The sequence below is a fragment of the Tupaia chinensis genome, unplaced genomic scaffold, assembly GCF_000334495.1.
Source record: "Tupaia chinensis unplaced genomic scaffold, TupChi_1.0 Scaffold000575_1, whole genome shotgun sequence".
NCBI classification, from domain to species: domain Eukaryota; kingdom Metazoa; phylum Chordata; class Mammalia; order Scandentia; family Tupaiidae; genus Tupaia; species Tupaia belangeri.
Genome location: NW_006160089.1, coordinates 1,074,400 through 1,090,267, shown reverse-complemented (window position 1 = coordinate 1,090,267; position 15,868 = coordinate 1,074,400). Strand labels below are relative to the sequence as shown.

General features: G+C 46.2%; 1 protein-coding gene across 1 annotated transcript in view; it reads left to right on the top strand.

Annotated features, from left to right (window-relative positions):
- Window positions 1-15,868, top strand: part of DENND1A (DENN domain containing 1A) — a 536,048-nt gene that overhangs the window by 462,483 nt on the left and 57,697 nt on the right. Inside the window, exons 16-18 of the mRNA XM_027775610.1 lie at window positions 2,167-2,207; window positions 4,866-4,937; window positions 6,111-6,167. Of these exons, the coding sequence (XP_027631411.1) occupies window positions 2,167-2,207; window positions 4,866-4,937; window positions 6,111-6,167 (170 nt within the window). The remainder of the gene's footprint in view (window positions 1-2,166; window positions 2,208-4,865; window positions 4,938-6,110; window positions 6,168-15,868) is intronic.

Below are 15,868 nucleotides of genomic sequence, written 5' to 3'. Positions count from 1 at the left end.
TTCTGTCTTCCTTTATTGGAGATTAGGGAGAGACTGAGTTCAACCGTGGCCAGAAATGTTTGGGAATTCATTCTCGTTTTCTGACAAGATTTGTGTCAATCTGTATGAAATCCTCTGTCCTGGGGTCAGTGGCTCCCTCTGGGTAGACGAAGTCTAGTTAAATGTAGTAACCAGTATGATGGGGTCAGAAGCACAGCAGGTGGCAAATGAGGGGCCTGGACTCAGACCGGGACTCTGCCTCCTATTAGCTATGAGGCCTTGGCCAGGTCATTTCAGTCCTTTTGCTGATGCTTTCCTAAGTGCACTGCGGGGAATGCTGCCTGCCCCACGGGATTCCTGTTGGGACTAAGTCAGAGTCTGTGAGAGAAGGTTTGTGTGAGCACCCAGGACAGCACCTGGCACAGGGTCAGTGCACAGTAGACCAGCAGATGTGGAACTCTGCTCAGTGCCCAGTCTCTGCAGGCCTGTAGAAACGGGGGGATTATCCTCCCATTTTTTTTCAGAGGAGGCACCTGAAGCTCCAGAAGGTGTTAGTGACAGATCCCACCTCCTGAATTCTAGTCTGGCCCTCTTTCCAAATCCGAAAGCCCCAAGTCTTTGGTGGCAAAGTCAAAACTAAAGTACTGCTCATCGTCTGCTGGAGCTGGCGTGTGTCTGGGCTGGACTGGACTAGTCTAGTAATCCAACTGGCAGTTCAAAAGCTCAGAGCACCAGACACGGTATCCATACACCCATGGCTGTTACAGGCTCTGCCAGCCCACGCTGCATGGAGAGCACAATTAGTAAACCCAGTATGGAATCTGCAGAGAGAGTGGGTCACTGCATGTCCTGAACTCCTGCTGTGTGTTCAGAGCCCAAAGGGTTAAAAATAGAGAACCCCTAGGGTCAGCAGATGGTGTAGTGGTTATATCGCTAGACTCCCACATGTCCAATCACAGTTCAAGTTCTGGACCTGGTGGCTTGAAACTCACACCAGAAACATGTGTATGCGTGCCTAAGATCCCAGGAGGAGAATGGAAAAAGAACTGCAGTGTGGCCATCCCTCCTAGGGGGTGATTTTTCACTTTCCCTCTTATTCTCTCTGTCTCCCCCCCCATAGATAGATAGATAGATAGATAGATAGATAGATAGATAGATAGATAGATAGATAGATGGTGAGTGTGAGTGCACACACCCTAAGGCAAAACCTCTAAAAAAAAAGAAAAGACCCAATTCTGCCCTCAAGGGGCCTTCAGCCAGGCAAGAGAGATTGTTGCACAGTTAAAGGTGAAAATTAAGCCAGTGCTGAGGAAGAAGTAAGAACAGGTTTTTTGCGCAGTTGAAAGAGGGTTCCATTAATTGCCACCGCATGATATAAGAGCTTCACAAGAGGTGAGGACTGAGGAGTGCTCTTCTAGTCGGGTGCGAGTTCCCAGGAGGAGATACACTTTATGTGCTGCTATACTAGGTTTGGTCATTTAGAACTTCTCGAAAATATGACCTCCTCACCCCAGCAGATAAGATGAGCAGAGTTGGCCAGCACTGCCTCCGTTTTTCTTCCCTCTCGATATTCAGGTGTTTGGAGGATGAGTGTGAGTCCAGCAGGGTCCTGGACACCAGGACACACAGCCTTGGCAGTTCCTGCTATGGCATGGCTCACAGTACTTGGGAGAATATGGGCTTCTAAGTGGGTATTATGTACTCTAGAAGGCTGTTCAGGGGAAGGGAGGGGTAAGGAGAAGCTTGCAGAGGAAGGGACATCTGAGCTACCAAGTAGAGGGCCAGGGGACAGCATTTGCAAGGACCTGGGATTAGGGAGCCCTAGGTAGGTCCTCCTGGTTGGAGCCAAAGGAGATGCAGAGTAGTAGCACAGGACAGCGAGGCAGAGGGCAGGGAGCCAAGAGCTGAGACTGGACAGCAGAGGTGGGGTGGCCAAGGAATCTGACCTCTGTCCAGCAGGCGATGGGAGGCTTTGGAAGGCTGGCAGCCAGGGCTCTGATCCTATCAGTCTCTGTCTGAGAGAAAACCTGTGGCTGCTGCCTCCTTCAGGGAGTGGGCTGAGGGAGCCTCTGTGCAGTCCTCCAGACCTTGGACTTTTGGAGTCCTACATGAAGAAAGCAATTTGAAGAACCCCTGCGGGCAAGTAACTTCTTTACATGATAGCTCCTCTGACTCCTCTTTCCCCAGGCAGTGATAAACTCTACCATCAGTGGCTCTCCACAGTCCGGGTAAGTACACCCCCTCAGCTACCTGTACCTCTCCTTAGCTTCTGGTAGCCCTACACCTCCCCACCCACCCTGCCCAAGGCTGCCAAGAGGCTCAGAGCGTTCCATCCTCTCTGCTGTTGATGCTTTTGTTTTTAAAGCCAGGCCATCCTCATGCCAGATAGAGACTAGAAGGTTGGGACCATCCAAAGCTGTCCCTTAGTGAGGGCGAAGAGGCAGGAGAGGCTTCCTCCTCTTCAGGAAGCCTTCCAGGTGTGGAGAAGGGAACATCGTCATCTTAGAGCATCTCTGGAGTCTCCTTCTAGGACAAGTATAATTGCCATGATCACGGGAAAGCCAAAAATGTGTCTTTTCTGTTCTGCAATGATCTTCATAGCAAAGACTCCTGGGAAGATAGGGAACATATCACTATTTTTTTCACCCTCTCATTGTTGTCAACAACTACTTGTGTCGTGAACCAGGTGCTTAAGCTTCCAAAGCCTCTGAAGAATTCAAACTCTTGCCTTTCCATCCATTTACCAGTGGTTGTGTGCTGAGGGCCTACTGTGTGCCAGGCATCATAGGGGGTCAGGACACAGGCTCTGCCCTGGGGGAGACCCCCATCTCACTGGGGAGCCCAGCAGGAAAATAGGCAGCTCCAGCTTAATATATGTTCCCTTCTGCCCTGGGGCCCAGCCTGCGCTGCCAAGGCAGGCCCTTGGAAGTGGCTGCAGTTGATGGAGAGCAAGCAGTGCCTTAGTGAAAGACTTCCTTTGTTCTCCTATGGCAAACACAGCGCTTGGCAAATCAGAGCCACACAGTGAGGACTTGTTGATTGATTGATAAAGGACTTTCAATACTCCAAAGGACCATTTCAATAGGAGACTGAGTAATTTTGGAAAGCAGTATGGAATAAATGAGTGGGTGAAAATTTCCTATTGTCCAACAACATAGAATGTTTTCTATGTCAAATTATGTTTTTAATTAAAGCTCAAAATTTCTAATGTGGGTGGTTACCAAAAATTGTGCTAAAAGCTAAGGCCAATAATTACATTGCTTCATCTTATTCTCTTATATACCCACTGGCTCCAGTCCTTCTCCATTTGAATCCACTGGAATTATCTTTCCAGCCTCCCACAGATCTGATTTTGTGATGCATTCCATTAAAAACTTGAGAGTACAGACCCACCCTGCTGGGTCTTCATGAGCTGACCCATCCAGCCTACCATCCCCACTGCCCGCTCCTCCCATGACACACCACACGGGTACAGTAACTGCTTTCTCACAGAACACACCATGGTCCTTCAGCTGCCACACTTCCCATGTTCCACAAGGGTTCTTCAGAAAGTTCATGGAAAGTGTGCATTATGAAAAAATGCATGGATTTCCTTTTTGGGGGGTACCAAAATAAACTCATGTTTTCATTCCATTTCTCCATGAACTCTGAAGTCCCTAGTATTTCTGTGTATGGAATGTTCTTCTCTTGTCCCTTATATCAACTCCTTCTCATCCGTCATGGAGCAAGTCAAGTGTTTCATCCTCTGAAGCCTTCCTTGACCTGCAATGTCCCAGGTTCCTGTGCACACAGCCATCACAACCCTAATCACCTGACACAACAGTTATTTACCCTGAGGGTCCTCAACCCCCACCCCCACCTGAGATCTTTGAGGTAGTTACCCACAGGGAAGAGGCTGAGAATGGATTTCTGAACCACCGTGGAGGCTCAGCCTGCATGCATGCACCCTGCCCCTTGCCCCTGCCACCTTCCCCTCTAGGTAGTGGGAATGCCGTCTTGCTTCATCTTCCCTGCTCCCTACAGGAAATGGGAGATAAATGGGTGTGTTGGATTTATACTAAAGCCATGGTTAACATTTATGGCTACGCATTCTTTCCCATTCTCAAGATGTTCAGGAAGGCAGCCTACCAAAGAGACTTTTTAAAAAATAGTACACAGGCCAGCAGATGGTGTGGTGGTTAAGGCCAACTCCATGGTTCAAGTCCCAGACCTAGCAGTTTGAAAAACATGTCAGGCACATGTGCATCGTGCCTGAAATCCTGAGAAGAGAATGGAGACAGGATAGTGGTGTGGCCATCCCCCCGGGGGGGGATTTCTCTCTCTCCCTTGCATGTGCCCTATGGCCAAAAAAAAAAAAAAAAAAAAAAAAAAAAAAAAAAAAAAAAAAAAACCTAAAACAACAACACAGAAAACCAAGGAAGGGGCAAAAGGACGTTGCCAGGTGAGGTAGCGTATCTCCAAGTGTTTCCGACTAGTTAGGACCCCGTTTTTATTGCCCAGCTTAGGCTTAACTCCAAAGCCATGGTCATGAGCCTGACCTAAATGTCATTCACAGATACTAGAATTTCTTGAGAAGCCACAAATGACTGTGGGGAAAACCTGGCCCCAGAGAGTGTGTGATCACTTCCCATCCAGCCAGGGAACAGGTGGAGCCGAACACGGAGCCGAGAGGCCGTCCTCAGCTAGAGAGCGATTCCTCACCTGTCCACACACGCCCAGTACCCCCAGATCGCTCTGCCATGATCGTAACTGCAATGGCCCAAGACCACCTGGGCCTGTCTCTACTTAATTGCATCCCCTGACATGTAGCTCAACTCGCCTTATCTTTGTTGGTGCTGGCCTCCTCTGCCTTCAGCCCAAATTGCTAACCAACATTTTTATTATAGAAAGGAAGCGGAGCGATTCTGAATACTGTGAAAACCAAAGCAAACCCAGCCATGAAGACTGTCTACAAGTTTGTAAGTACCAGGCCTGGTCAGGATCCCAGCAGATGGGTTCTGTAGCATGACGAGACTCCTAAATGCACCCAGCCTTCTTCTGAAGTGAGACTCGGGGACTGCTAAGCTGTCTTCTAAAGGTCTCAGTGCTCCTAGGGTTACTATGTCGCTGCTTACAGTTGGCGCAATACAGAAGCAGGATACTGGCTTTAGTTTTTACGGTGTAGAGTGAGTAGTTAAGAATTCAGGCTGCTCCATACCTGGGTCCTGGAGACCTGGAGGCTGGTGCCTCAGATGTTCTGGCAGAGCTGTCCCATATGAGTCCCATTATCATGTCAGAATAAAGCAGCTTCTTTGCAGGTTACTGAAGAGTCCTCATGGTGGGACCCGCCCCTTAATTTTTGTCCCAAATTCATCATCTCTCTCATCACTGCCCTATAGGAAATGCTTTGTTTGTGAGACTTGTGCCCAGAGCAGAGTGAAAACAAGAACACGTCAGTTTGCGGTGTTTCATCTCTTACAAGCCTCAAGTATTTTTCATTGTGATTTCTCTTACTTGCTAATTTGCCCCTGAGCCACCGAAGTGGGGTGGTTTGGTTTTATTTCCATTTTTAATTTGGTTAGTCCTTGCCATTCTTATACTGCAGTTATTTTAACAGGGTGGGTGGCTGCCACCAGAATCACACAGGTCTAGAATGGCATAAAATAAAAACTGGCATGCCCCCCCACACACCCTGAAAGGGGATTTAGAAAGTGACACCATAGTCACATAGCGATGTGTCTATTCTAGACGTTCAGCCTGAGCAGAAAATTGGTCCTGAGGCCCTGCCCTGGTGAAATATAATGGATATTCCGAGTCTCACAGCCAGAAAAGCTGCCGCTCTCCTCTTCCTGGTAGCTGTCACCAGGCTGCCGAGATAAATAATTATAGAGAGCAGAAGAAGGGCTGTGGAGGGGGGAAAATCTGTGCCATCAAAATGCAGAAAAGAAAATCTCCGCAGCCTCTTTAAGGGATTTTTTTAACCTTTTACTGCTGTATTTGTTTTCATAGCCATTATGTTTTCGACTTGATGATCCCATTTTTCCTTCCTTTTTCTAGTAATCAGAGAAGGTGATTCGTGACGGACTGAAATCAAGCATAGTCCCTGCTGGAAACAGAAAGGGAATCTTAACTTAAATTAATTTTTCATGCAGGCAAAAGATCATGCAAAAATGGGAATAAAAGAGGTGAAAAACCGCTTGAAGCAAAAGGTACTTGAAGTTCTTATTCAAAATGTATAAGCACCGTGTATGAAATGCGTGGCCACAAAAAAGTATGATGTGATCAATAGAGGGCCGTTTGATACAGTGTTGTTAGCACACTTCAAAATGCATTACCAGCTGTCCGGGAGTTTTCACACTGTTATAAATATTCACAGACAAAAACTGTCTTCAAATAACATTAAGACTCTGGCATAAACCCACAAAGGCGAGCAAGTTCAGAGGTACCACTGTCGGTCTGTCCCTCTCCTGCCCCACTAAGCCTGGGGCGCACAGACACATGTACAGTTTGGCTCAGCCTCCCCATCCCAGCACCACCCCCCACACATAGCCAACCTCTGCTCCAGGGCTGGTCATAACCAAAACCTAAAAGCATCTGCAGGACTAGGACTGCTGTGGTTCCTGCATGTGCGTGGCTACCACGCAGACTTGGCACAAAGGGTGGGCTGGGGAGGAGGCTGCAGGCTCCCCTGCAGGTTCCCCTTGCTGCAGTGGATTAAATGGGAGGAGCTCAGCAGTTTGTTTGAAACCCCAGCCAGAAGGAGGAGGCTCTGATTGTCTTGTTGGGCTGTCAGTGAAATTGTCTGAAATCATCCTGGCTGCATCCTGGCCAGAGTTCCCCCAGCCTGCCTCTCCAGAAGCTGCACAGTAAGGTTTCTGGAACTGAGAAGGCACGTGTGTCTTACCGCAGACGTCCTCATGCTAGTTATCGTTGCACCCTTCTTTAAGCACTTGTTAAGCCTGGTCTAGGCAAGGCACTTTCGCATTTAATCCGAAGAACAACCCTGTGGGGTGTTTTTTCCCATTTCATGAGTAAAGAGACTACAGTTCAGAGGTGAAGTAATTTGCCCGAGGCCACACTCTCTGAGCCTAGCAGAGCCAGGATTAGATTCCAGATCCATCGCTTTGGCATCTGTGCTCTTACTGCAACGGTGTTCCACTGCCTTCCTAAAACAAGAAAACAAGTGTTTTGTTTTCCAAGAGATGTTCAGTATCACTTGCTCCATTATCCCCACGCCCCCAAATGGACCACTCTAATAACAGCCTTTGCCTATCTCGGCAGTTGTCAAAGAAGTGAAAGCAGTTTTAATTTTATGAAGTCAGAAAGGACCTCTAATTAACTTGAAATGGTCGAAGGGACTGATTCTTTCCTTTTAATTGGAAAATAATTTGCTCTGACTAAGCATTTAAAATCTTGGTTTCAGTTGAGAGTGAATTTAACATCCTGAAATGAAAACCAGACAGACCTTAACTATAGTCTTTTGCATCCTGCTAGAGACTGGCAGGTGGAATTCTTTTCTATGATGTTATTTGAGTCCCCAAATATATGATTTTATCTCCTGTCCCAGTTGCATGTAGCCGTATTGGATCGCAGATATTAAAGAGTGTCGGGGAGGAAGGGAATTTTGCTTCCTTGATGCCTAGATGGTAAGCTCCGGTTGGCATTAGAATATTTCCTGCTAAGCAAAGACTGGGCTCCCTCCTCAGACACAGGACAGATGCACCCTCATTGGTCAGATTTGCTCCCTGCAGACCAGGAAGTTAGAGGCATCACCATCCCTCCCTACTCATATGCACAATCATTGGCCTGAAGAAAATCTCTATATGATATGTAACGTTTCTGCAAATCACAGGTTAAGCTCAGGTTTTTTAATGTGGTTATTCAGAGGTTCATTTAAACAATCTTGATCACTCTCCCTCCATGCCATCTCCCTTTCCGTTCCTTGATAATATCTAAAGTGAATTTTCCCCTCCTCTTCTTTTCCCCCTGCCAGTCTTTTCAAGAATAGCTTCAGGAGATAATGTTCTATAGAGAGTGTCAGTACATTTCAGGTGACACAAATGGTGAAGGCATTTTATAGAAATGTGGCTTGTCACCATCGGACTGTTGACAGATCTATTAGTGCACCCTTTTCAATTTTCACTTTTCCCCCCTTCGGTCTTACAGATTTCCACAGTGCTATTTTGCAGTTGTTCTTGGAAGAGCTATTCTGTAACTGAAACTCTAGCATTGTTCAGTGTGTAGGACTTGGGTCTCCGGCGCCCTTCAGCTGTCTTTCTTGAGCTCATTTAGGATCTGGCTTCCCCTGGCCTCTCTCACTGCTGTAGACAATATTTCCCTGGCTTTATTGTTCTCCTCCCCTCTGCCCCCTCCCCTTTTCCTGACAACATATCTGTGTGTCTCCCCAGATGTGTCTGATGCATCTCAAGTTTGGCTTCTGCTATGAAATCGAGGCAGTTCCCAACAAAGATCCAATTTTCAAATGTACTGGGTTGCCCTCTGGCCTCCTCCAACTCTGCATAGCAATGGTGACCTCGCAGATATAATCAAGAACCCAGTCTCGCCCTCTTCGCTCTCGCCTTGGGTTTGAATTGCAAATAGAAAGCGTGGGGCCGACCTGTGGAGAGGTCGTCATGGTGTGTGGAGGGTCCATCTCTAATATGACTGACTGGGCCCCTTCCCCATCCCTTGTTCATTTGTGCTGCAGATTTTCAAAGCTTCAGAAATAGGAGCTTTCAGGATATCTGTATGACCACTGGCAAATAGTCATTAATAGATCCTGTACTGTGGCTTTCTTCCATACCTGCTCTGCTTCAGCCCCACAACAAAAAAAGGATGGATAACATCTCTCTCTGCATAAATGGAGCAAGGTGGTCAAGTTCTTCTGTAGCTTGGCCTCCTTTGAAGTCTGACTTGCTCAAAATTAAGAAGAAATGGCAGAGACGCTGGCCAGCCATGGCTTGCTGAGGGGGTGCAGTGCTTTCCTCTTAAGCATTGCCCTGCCAGACCTGGCCCACAGAAGGCTGCCTGCAAACTACATCCACCACACCACCATTCTCATGCCCACCCTTTCTTTTTCTTTCTAGAGAGAGACTTTTGGTATAGGGCATGTGTGCTTGCCAGAGAGACAGAGAGACAGAAAGTAAGAACTCACCCTTCGGGGGGATGGGCACACATACACACATGCTTGGCATGAGTTTTAAGCTGCCAGGATCGGGACTCGAACCATGGTCGACTACATGGGAGTCTAGCGACATAACCATTACACTGTCTGCTGGTCCTGAGGATGCCCTGTCTTAAAAGTGATGGCCACACTCACTTTTCCCCTTACCTGCAGCAAACATTGAGATACTCACATAAAGGTGTCTTTTTTTTGCCTGTTGTAGAGCCCCTGAAAATTTATCTTAAATAGGCCCATTTCTCTGTTCTCTGTAAAGTTTCTATAGCTTTGACTCTGTGACTGAAAGGATCCAGGATCCAGTTCACAGTTGGGTTAACAGAGGCTTGAGTCTCTAGCTGAACATTTCCTGTTGAAAGGATTGAGTAAGCACAGGCGGGGCGGGAAGATTGAGGTAGACTCTCCTAGACCAGACATTTTCACACCTTCTCACACAACTGTCAGCTCCCTGTCTCCAGACCCTGCAGCTGTAACCACAGAAATTCCAACTTGGGCTACTATTTTGATATCAATATTCATATTTTGATTTGCATTTGCTGCGGTGTGAGGTAGACTGGAAAAGGAGGACACTGCATGAATCTGCAACATGGGAACAGGTCGTTCTCCCAGCAGCTATCTGAGTCAGAGATGGGAAGGCCTCTGCCTCCCACCGGTGGGGGCCTTTAAACTCTTCCAGTGGCCACATGGGATTTTTTTGTGTAGGATTGTAACTGTGTGATCTTGGATAGGTTACTAGACCTCTCTGAGGTCCTAGATTTCCTATCCATTAACCAGGAGAAAAACAGGTTTTTACTAGATTATTATAAGGATTAGAGGAGCTGATCTGTTTAAACAGCAACTCTGGTAGCCATCTTGTGTGTTCTGTCCATTTTCTCATAGCCACATCTGGAACAGCCAGTCTGCCCAAACACCCACACGTGCAGACCCCAACAACAGCTGGCAGGAGGCCACTCCCCATAGGTCATCTCCAGAACAATCTTTGTGGAACCCCACTCAGTTCTCTTAGGGAAACCTGTCAGACCCTTCAGACCTTTTATCCGCTTGTCCCTGGGTGGCAGTGGAATGCCCCAGTGGTCGATCCACCCACCATTCTTAAACAGGCCCCATTCTCCACCTCCCCTGGGCCAGAAAGGCTCTACTCTCTCACCTCTGCCCATCAGATCTTGTCTTCAGCTCCTTTTGGGTCCAGCTGCCACCCCAGCTTCTCCCAAAAGGCCACTCACAGCCTTCTTTGTCCTCTGGTTTCGCAAGACCCTGAGTTCCTGCCTGTGTGGCTTCTGATGGAAGCTCACTTCCGACCTGTCCTACCAGGTGCCTGCCTTCTCCATGGACAAGATGGCGCTGAGTCTCATCCATGATCTTTTCAATAATGTGTATTTATACCATCAGTGAGAGAGACAGTCCCAATGCCACGGTCACCCCTGGCCTCAGCAAGCTCAGACCGTGAGCTTTCACACGTGTATGTACTGGGGGAGGCTTCTGGTCATGTACCTTCCTGTGTGGGTGTGACTGCTGCACTACCATTGAGCCCGGGGCTGGTGAACACTCGGGAGGTGACAGGAATAGAACTCTTTTCTGACTCTACCTCGAGACATGGGAACTAGGACCTCAGCACTCTGAGCTCAGGGCTCCTGGGGAGAGATTTGCCAACACGGTGGCCTCTGACCGGCAGCTGTATCAAGAGGCTCTCTCCTGTGTGACCCCTCACAAAAGAACAAGTTTACCTCTCCTGTTAGTTTCTTGGTTTTGCTTGCTTTCTTTTTTTGGGGGGAGAGGATTTTTTGCTGTAGGGCGCGTGCACTCGCCAGAAAGACAGAAAGAGACAGAGAGACAGAAAGCGAGAAATCACCCCCCAGGGGGGATGGCCACGCCGCAATCCCTTCTCCTCCATTCTCCTCTCCGGATCTTGGGCACGCACGCACACGCGCCCGGCGTGATTCAAGCCATCAGGTCCAGGACGCGAACCGCGGTTAACCACATGGCAGAGACATAGCCATTACACTAACTGCTGGTCCCTTGGTTTTGCTTTCTTAAAATAACATTTAGAAGGTTAGGTTTTTATTTTCTCTTTTGCAAACAAAATACATATTTATTGAGGAAAATCCAAATAGGAGAACCAAAAACTTCCCTTTGATAGCCTGCACTTCCATTTGCTATATCCTGAACCTTTCCCAGGCCACTAAGTGTTTCTTCCCCATGTTATTGTTTTAGTGGCTACATAAAATTTTATCTGATGGGATGAAATACATTATTTATTCAGTCTGATTATAGGGTACTTAAGTTCCAATTTTTTCTAGGTAAATATCCACATAGAAAAGACTTTGCAGAAATTATTATTATTTCATTAGGATATATTCATTCGTTCACTTGATTTTAGGTTTTTGCTATAGGGTGTGTACACTCATTGGAGAAACAGAAAGAAAGTGAAAAATCCCCTACAGGAAGATGGCCACACCACAGTTCCTGCTACTCCATTCTCTTCTTGGGATTTTGGGCATGCATGTAATACGGGGTCTGGGATGCAAGCTATGGTCTGTCATGTGGGAATCCAGCACCTTAACCACCTGCTGGCCCCTCATCGGGATCCATTCCTTAAAATAGAATTAGTGGGCCAAAGGTCTAATGGTATAAATGCCTGGAGTGTCCATAGCTCCAGCTTCCTCTGGAAGGAAGGAGGTGTTTTGTTTTTTATTTTTCTAAGAATTATTTTATTTATTCTTTTTTTTTTTTTTCTGGATCAGAGTAAAAACAGAGAATGAGAGACAGGGAAAGTGAGAAAGCAAGCCACTAGGTCTAGGACTCCAACCATGATCAGCCATGTTGGAGTGTCCAGCACTTTAACCACCATGCCACCTGCTGGTGCCAGGTCAGGTATATTTTTTAGGTCTTCCATACAACTTGGTAATTTATTGTACATTCCCACCAGAGACTATGCCCAGGCCCTTTGCCCACACCTAGGCTTGTTTTAAGTCACAGTTCCTTTAATCACAGAAACCCAAAGTTGGCATTGTTGCCCACCCCCACCTCTGACCCCTGCCCCAGTGTAAGAGGTAGTAGATGCAGCAGAGAATGAAAATTGGCTCTTTCTTTCTTTCTTTTTTCTTTCTTTCTTTCTTTCTTTAAGAATTATTTATTTAATTTTATTTATCATTATTATTACTATTTTTTTAATTTGCTACAGGGCATCTGAGCTCACCAGAAAGAGAAAGAGAGAAGAGGAAAGAGAGCAGGAAAGTGAGAAACCAAGCTGCCAGGACCGGGACTAGAACCATGGTCATCCATGTTGGAGTCCAGCACTTTAGCCGCCATGCTGGCCCTGCAAACTGGCTCTATTTCTTTCTTGACTTGGGTTCCTTCTACTCTGTTTCCATGGCATCCTGAGAGGAAGCAGTTGTTCTTCTCCAGGTGGAGGAAATAGTGAGGAAGTGACTACATTTATGGGGTGAGCCACAGACAGTGGCTATGAATCCTTTACACCTATTATTCCATTAAAAGTGAATATGCAGCTCTGCATTTTGACACACGGGCACATGTGTCTATTGGACACTTGACTTCCCAGCATCAACTCAACTCTACATAAAACTTACCGGAGTGACTAGCAGATGATACAGTGGTTATGTCACTGGACTCCCACCTCTGTTCAAGTCCCAGACCTGGCAGCTTAAAACTCACATTGGGCACAAGTGCATGTGTGCCCAAAGTCCCAAGAGGAGAGGAGAGGAGAAGGGATGGTGGGACGGCCATTCCCCCAGGGGGTGATTTTTTGCTTTCTCTCTCTCTCTGTCTCTCTGGCCAGGGGCACACACCCTGTAGCAAAAATCTCTCTTAAAAATCAAGAAGACTTATAGGAGAATATGTGCTAGATTCAAGGCTCTAGAGTAGAGAACCCAGACCCCAAGGCCCTCATTGTCTCTAATGATACAAAGATAAAATAGCAGACACCTTAGGCGGTTTGCAATCAGTGTAACAGAAGGCCTTTCCAGGAGGAGGAAACCACATCTGACTGAGCACCTTCTCAGTTCAGAATCCCTTCACCGGTGCTGTTGTTATGGGTGGATGTGCTGTAAATGCCAGGAGTCCATAGCTCTGGCTTTCTCCACTTTCTAGCTATGTGACCTGGGGTAAATTACCCTCTCTGAGCCCTGTTTTCTCGCCTATAAAAAAGGGATAATCCTATTTACCTCACATGGTTATAGGAACTAAGTGTGAGAATGAAGGTCAGGGGTCTGGAAGAGGGCCTGCCATGGGTAGGCTCCACACAGGGAAGCTCTTCTTTTCAGCTGGTACCCTCTCTCTTATGCAGGGGGTAAGGAGCTCATACATGATTTGCACAGTACTGTGACATCTTTCAAACCTCCCTCATGTCTTATCTCATTGAACCCATTCTCCCGGTAGCTTTGAAGTTCCCCAAGCAGGTGGCAGTCTCCCCACTGTAAAAATAAAGACATAGGTGCAGAGAGATGGAGTAAATTGGAAAGATTAGACAGCTTGTTAATATTAAAATCAAAAGTAGAAGACAATCTTTTTTATAAACTTGTACTAAAACATTTTTTCCAGGACTATCTCATACATTTTCTTATTTTAAATAGCTATCATCTCCAGTTGCAATTAATACCAATATAAAGTTTCCTTGCAACCCTTTTTCTTTATCTTTTTTAAAGCCAAACACAAACTTGCACATATGTGTGCATGTTATTTTTTTCTGAACCAAAAGTGAATTTGTTACCGTTTGGCCTTATTCAACCCCTTGCGTCTCTCCCCTAGGTACCCCACCTGGATCCAAAGTGACCCTTTGCCCTTCATTGCTTTCTTGCACAGAAGCAGCTCTTCGCCCTCTTTGTTCCACTTGACCTGAGCACCTTAGGGCAGCCCCTTTCCAAAGGAAGCATTTCTAATTGGCTGTCGGCAACCTCTTTCATCACTGAACCTCAGCCTGGCTGAGACTGGTGGACAGTGATCCAAGTCCTCCCTGTAAAGCCACGAGGTCATCATCTCCCTGTGTTGTTTACTGAGCAGGAGACTCCTTGGGGTTGGCCCCAGCAGGCAGCCTCAATTTCTTAGGAAAGAGGCCAGGAGGCAGGGAGCCAGATGTGTGAGGTTGGTAGATAGATAGGTGGACAGACCGACAGATAGATAGACAGATAGATATGTGGGTCTGTGTAATTCCGCTGGCTTATTGAATAGCTAATAATGTTCTAGACACTTCTGTCACTTTAATTCTCATAGCTACCATATCTTCATTTTACAGATGAAGAATTAAGGTTCAGAGAGATAAACGTTTCTTCTCCAGTGCATGCGTATTCAATAAGGAATCATTTCCTTCCATGTCCCACCATTCTCTCTATTCAGCTGAGAGGTTAAGAACAACCAATTACCAAAATTCTCATATGTGCAAAATTCAATAAATATTAAGGGTATATGGTTTGTTGGCCAAAATGCATATTTGTTTTTGCAATGAAAAATACTAGAAATAAGGTTTATTGCTTAATTCTGCCTGTGAGTTATTTTTACTTGGTAAAAAAAAATGCTCATTGGGAACCAGCAGTTAGCATAATGGCTATGTCGCTGGACTCCCACATAGTTGACCGTGGTTCGTGTCCCGGACCCGGTAGCTTAAAACTCACGCCGGGTGCGTGTGCGTGCATGCCCAAGATCCCGAGAGGAGAATAGAGGAGAAGGGATTGCGGCGTGACCATCCCCCCGGGGGGTGATTTCTCACTTTCTGTCTCTATGTCTCTCTCTGTCTGTCTGACAAGCACTGATTTCTCACTTTCTGTCTCTATGTCTCTCTCTGTCTGTCTGACAAGCACACGCGCCCTATCGTGAAAACCTCTCCCAAAAAAAAAAAAAATACTCATTTAACTGTTACTTATTTGTGCATTTATTCTATGCCTGTTCCAATGATGATTTAAGCAACCTTCTTGACCTGAATGAAGCACATGACCCTTGTTGTGTAGGTGAACCCCACTCTTGTGGCAAATAGCGCACGTGTCCAGTTAGCTGCCAGCGTTGGCCAAGGGAGCCACGGCCTGCCTTTTGCACAGGGAGGCCTTCCTTTTCCTTGTAATTTGACTTCACTCGTCAAAAACACAAATGAAGCAGAAATTTCTGGACTTAAAAATCTTTCTTTGATTTCCTAAGTGTTCTCTAAATCATGGAGTCCTTACTCGGACTTCAGTCTCTTTAATCTCTGCCGGACAAACCAGGGAGAAAAAACGGGGAGCTCGAACACATCGTGCTCACAGACAGAAACACCATCAGTAACCAAACATGGAGAAAAAGTCCGCACTCACAAATAATCAAAGTAATGCAAATTAAAACAACAATGAGGTCTAATTTTTCACCTATTAAATTAGCGATACATTTTTAAAACGGTAAGGCTAACAAGTGCCATGAAACTGACAATGCATCCATTGCTGAGAGTTGGTGTAAATTGGAGGGCAATTTGGTACAATGAATAAAAAGCCTTAAAAATGTTTCTATCTTTTGACCTAGTAATTCCAGCCCTAGGGATTTCCATTAAAGAAATAATATGTAAGGGAAAACCCGTAGTATTTATCGCTGGCATTTAGAAAGCAAAAATAAAATAAAAATAGAAACAACCCAAAAGCCCAGTAGTAATGGAATGGCTTATTAATTTATTATGTATCTGCTCAATGAAATATTATGCATCCATTAAAATTATTATCATGACTATGCAATGCCATGGAGATGCTTATAATGTATTAGGGA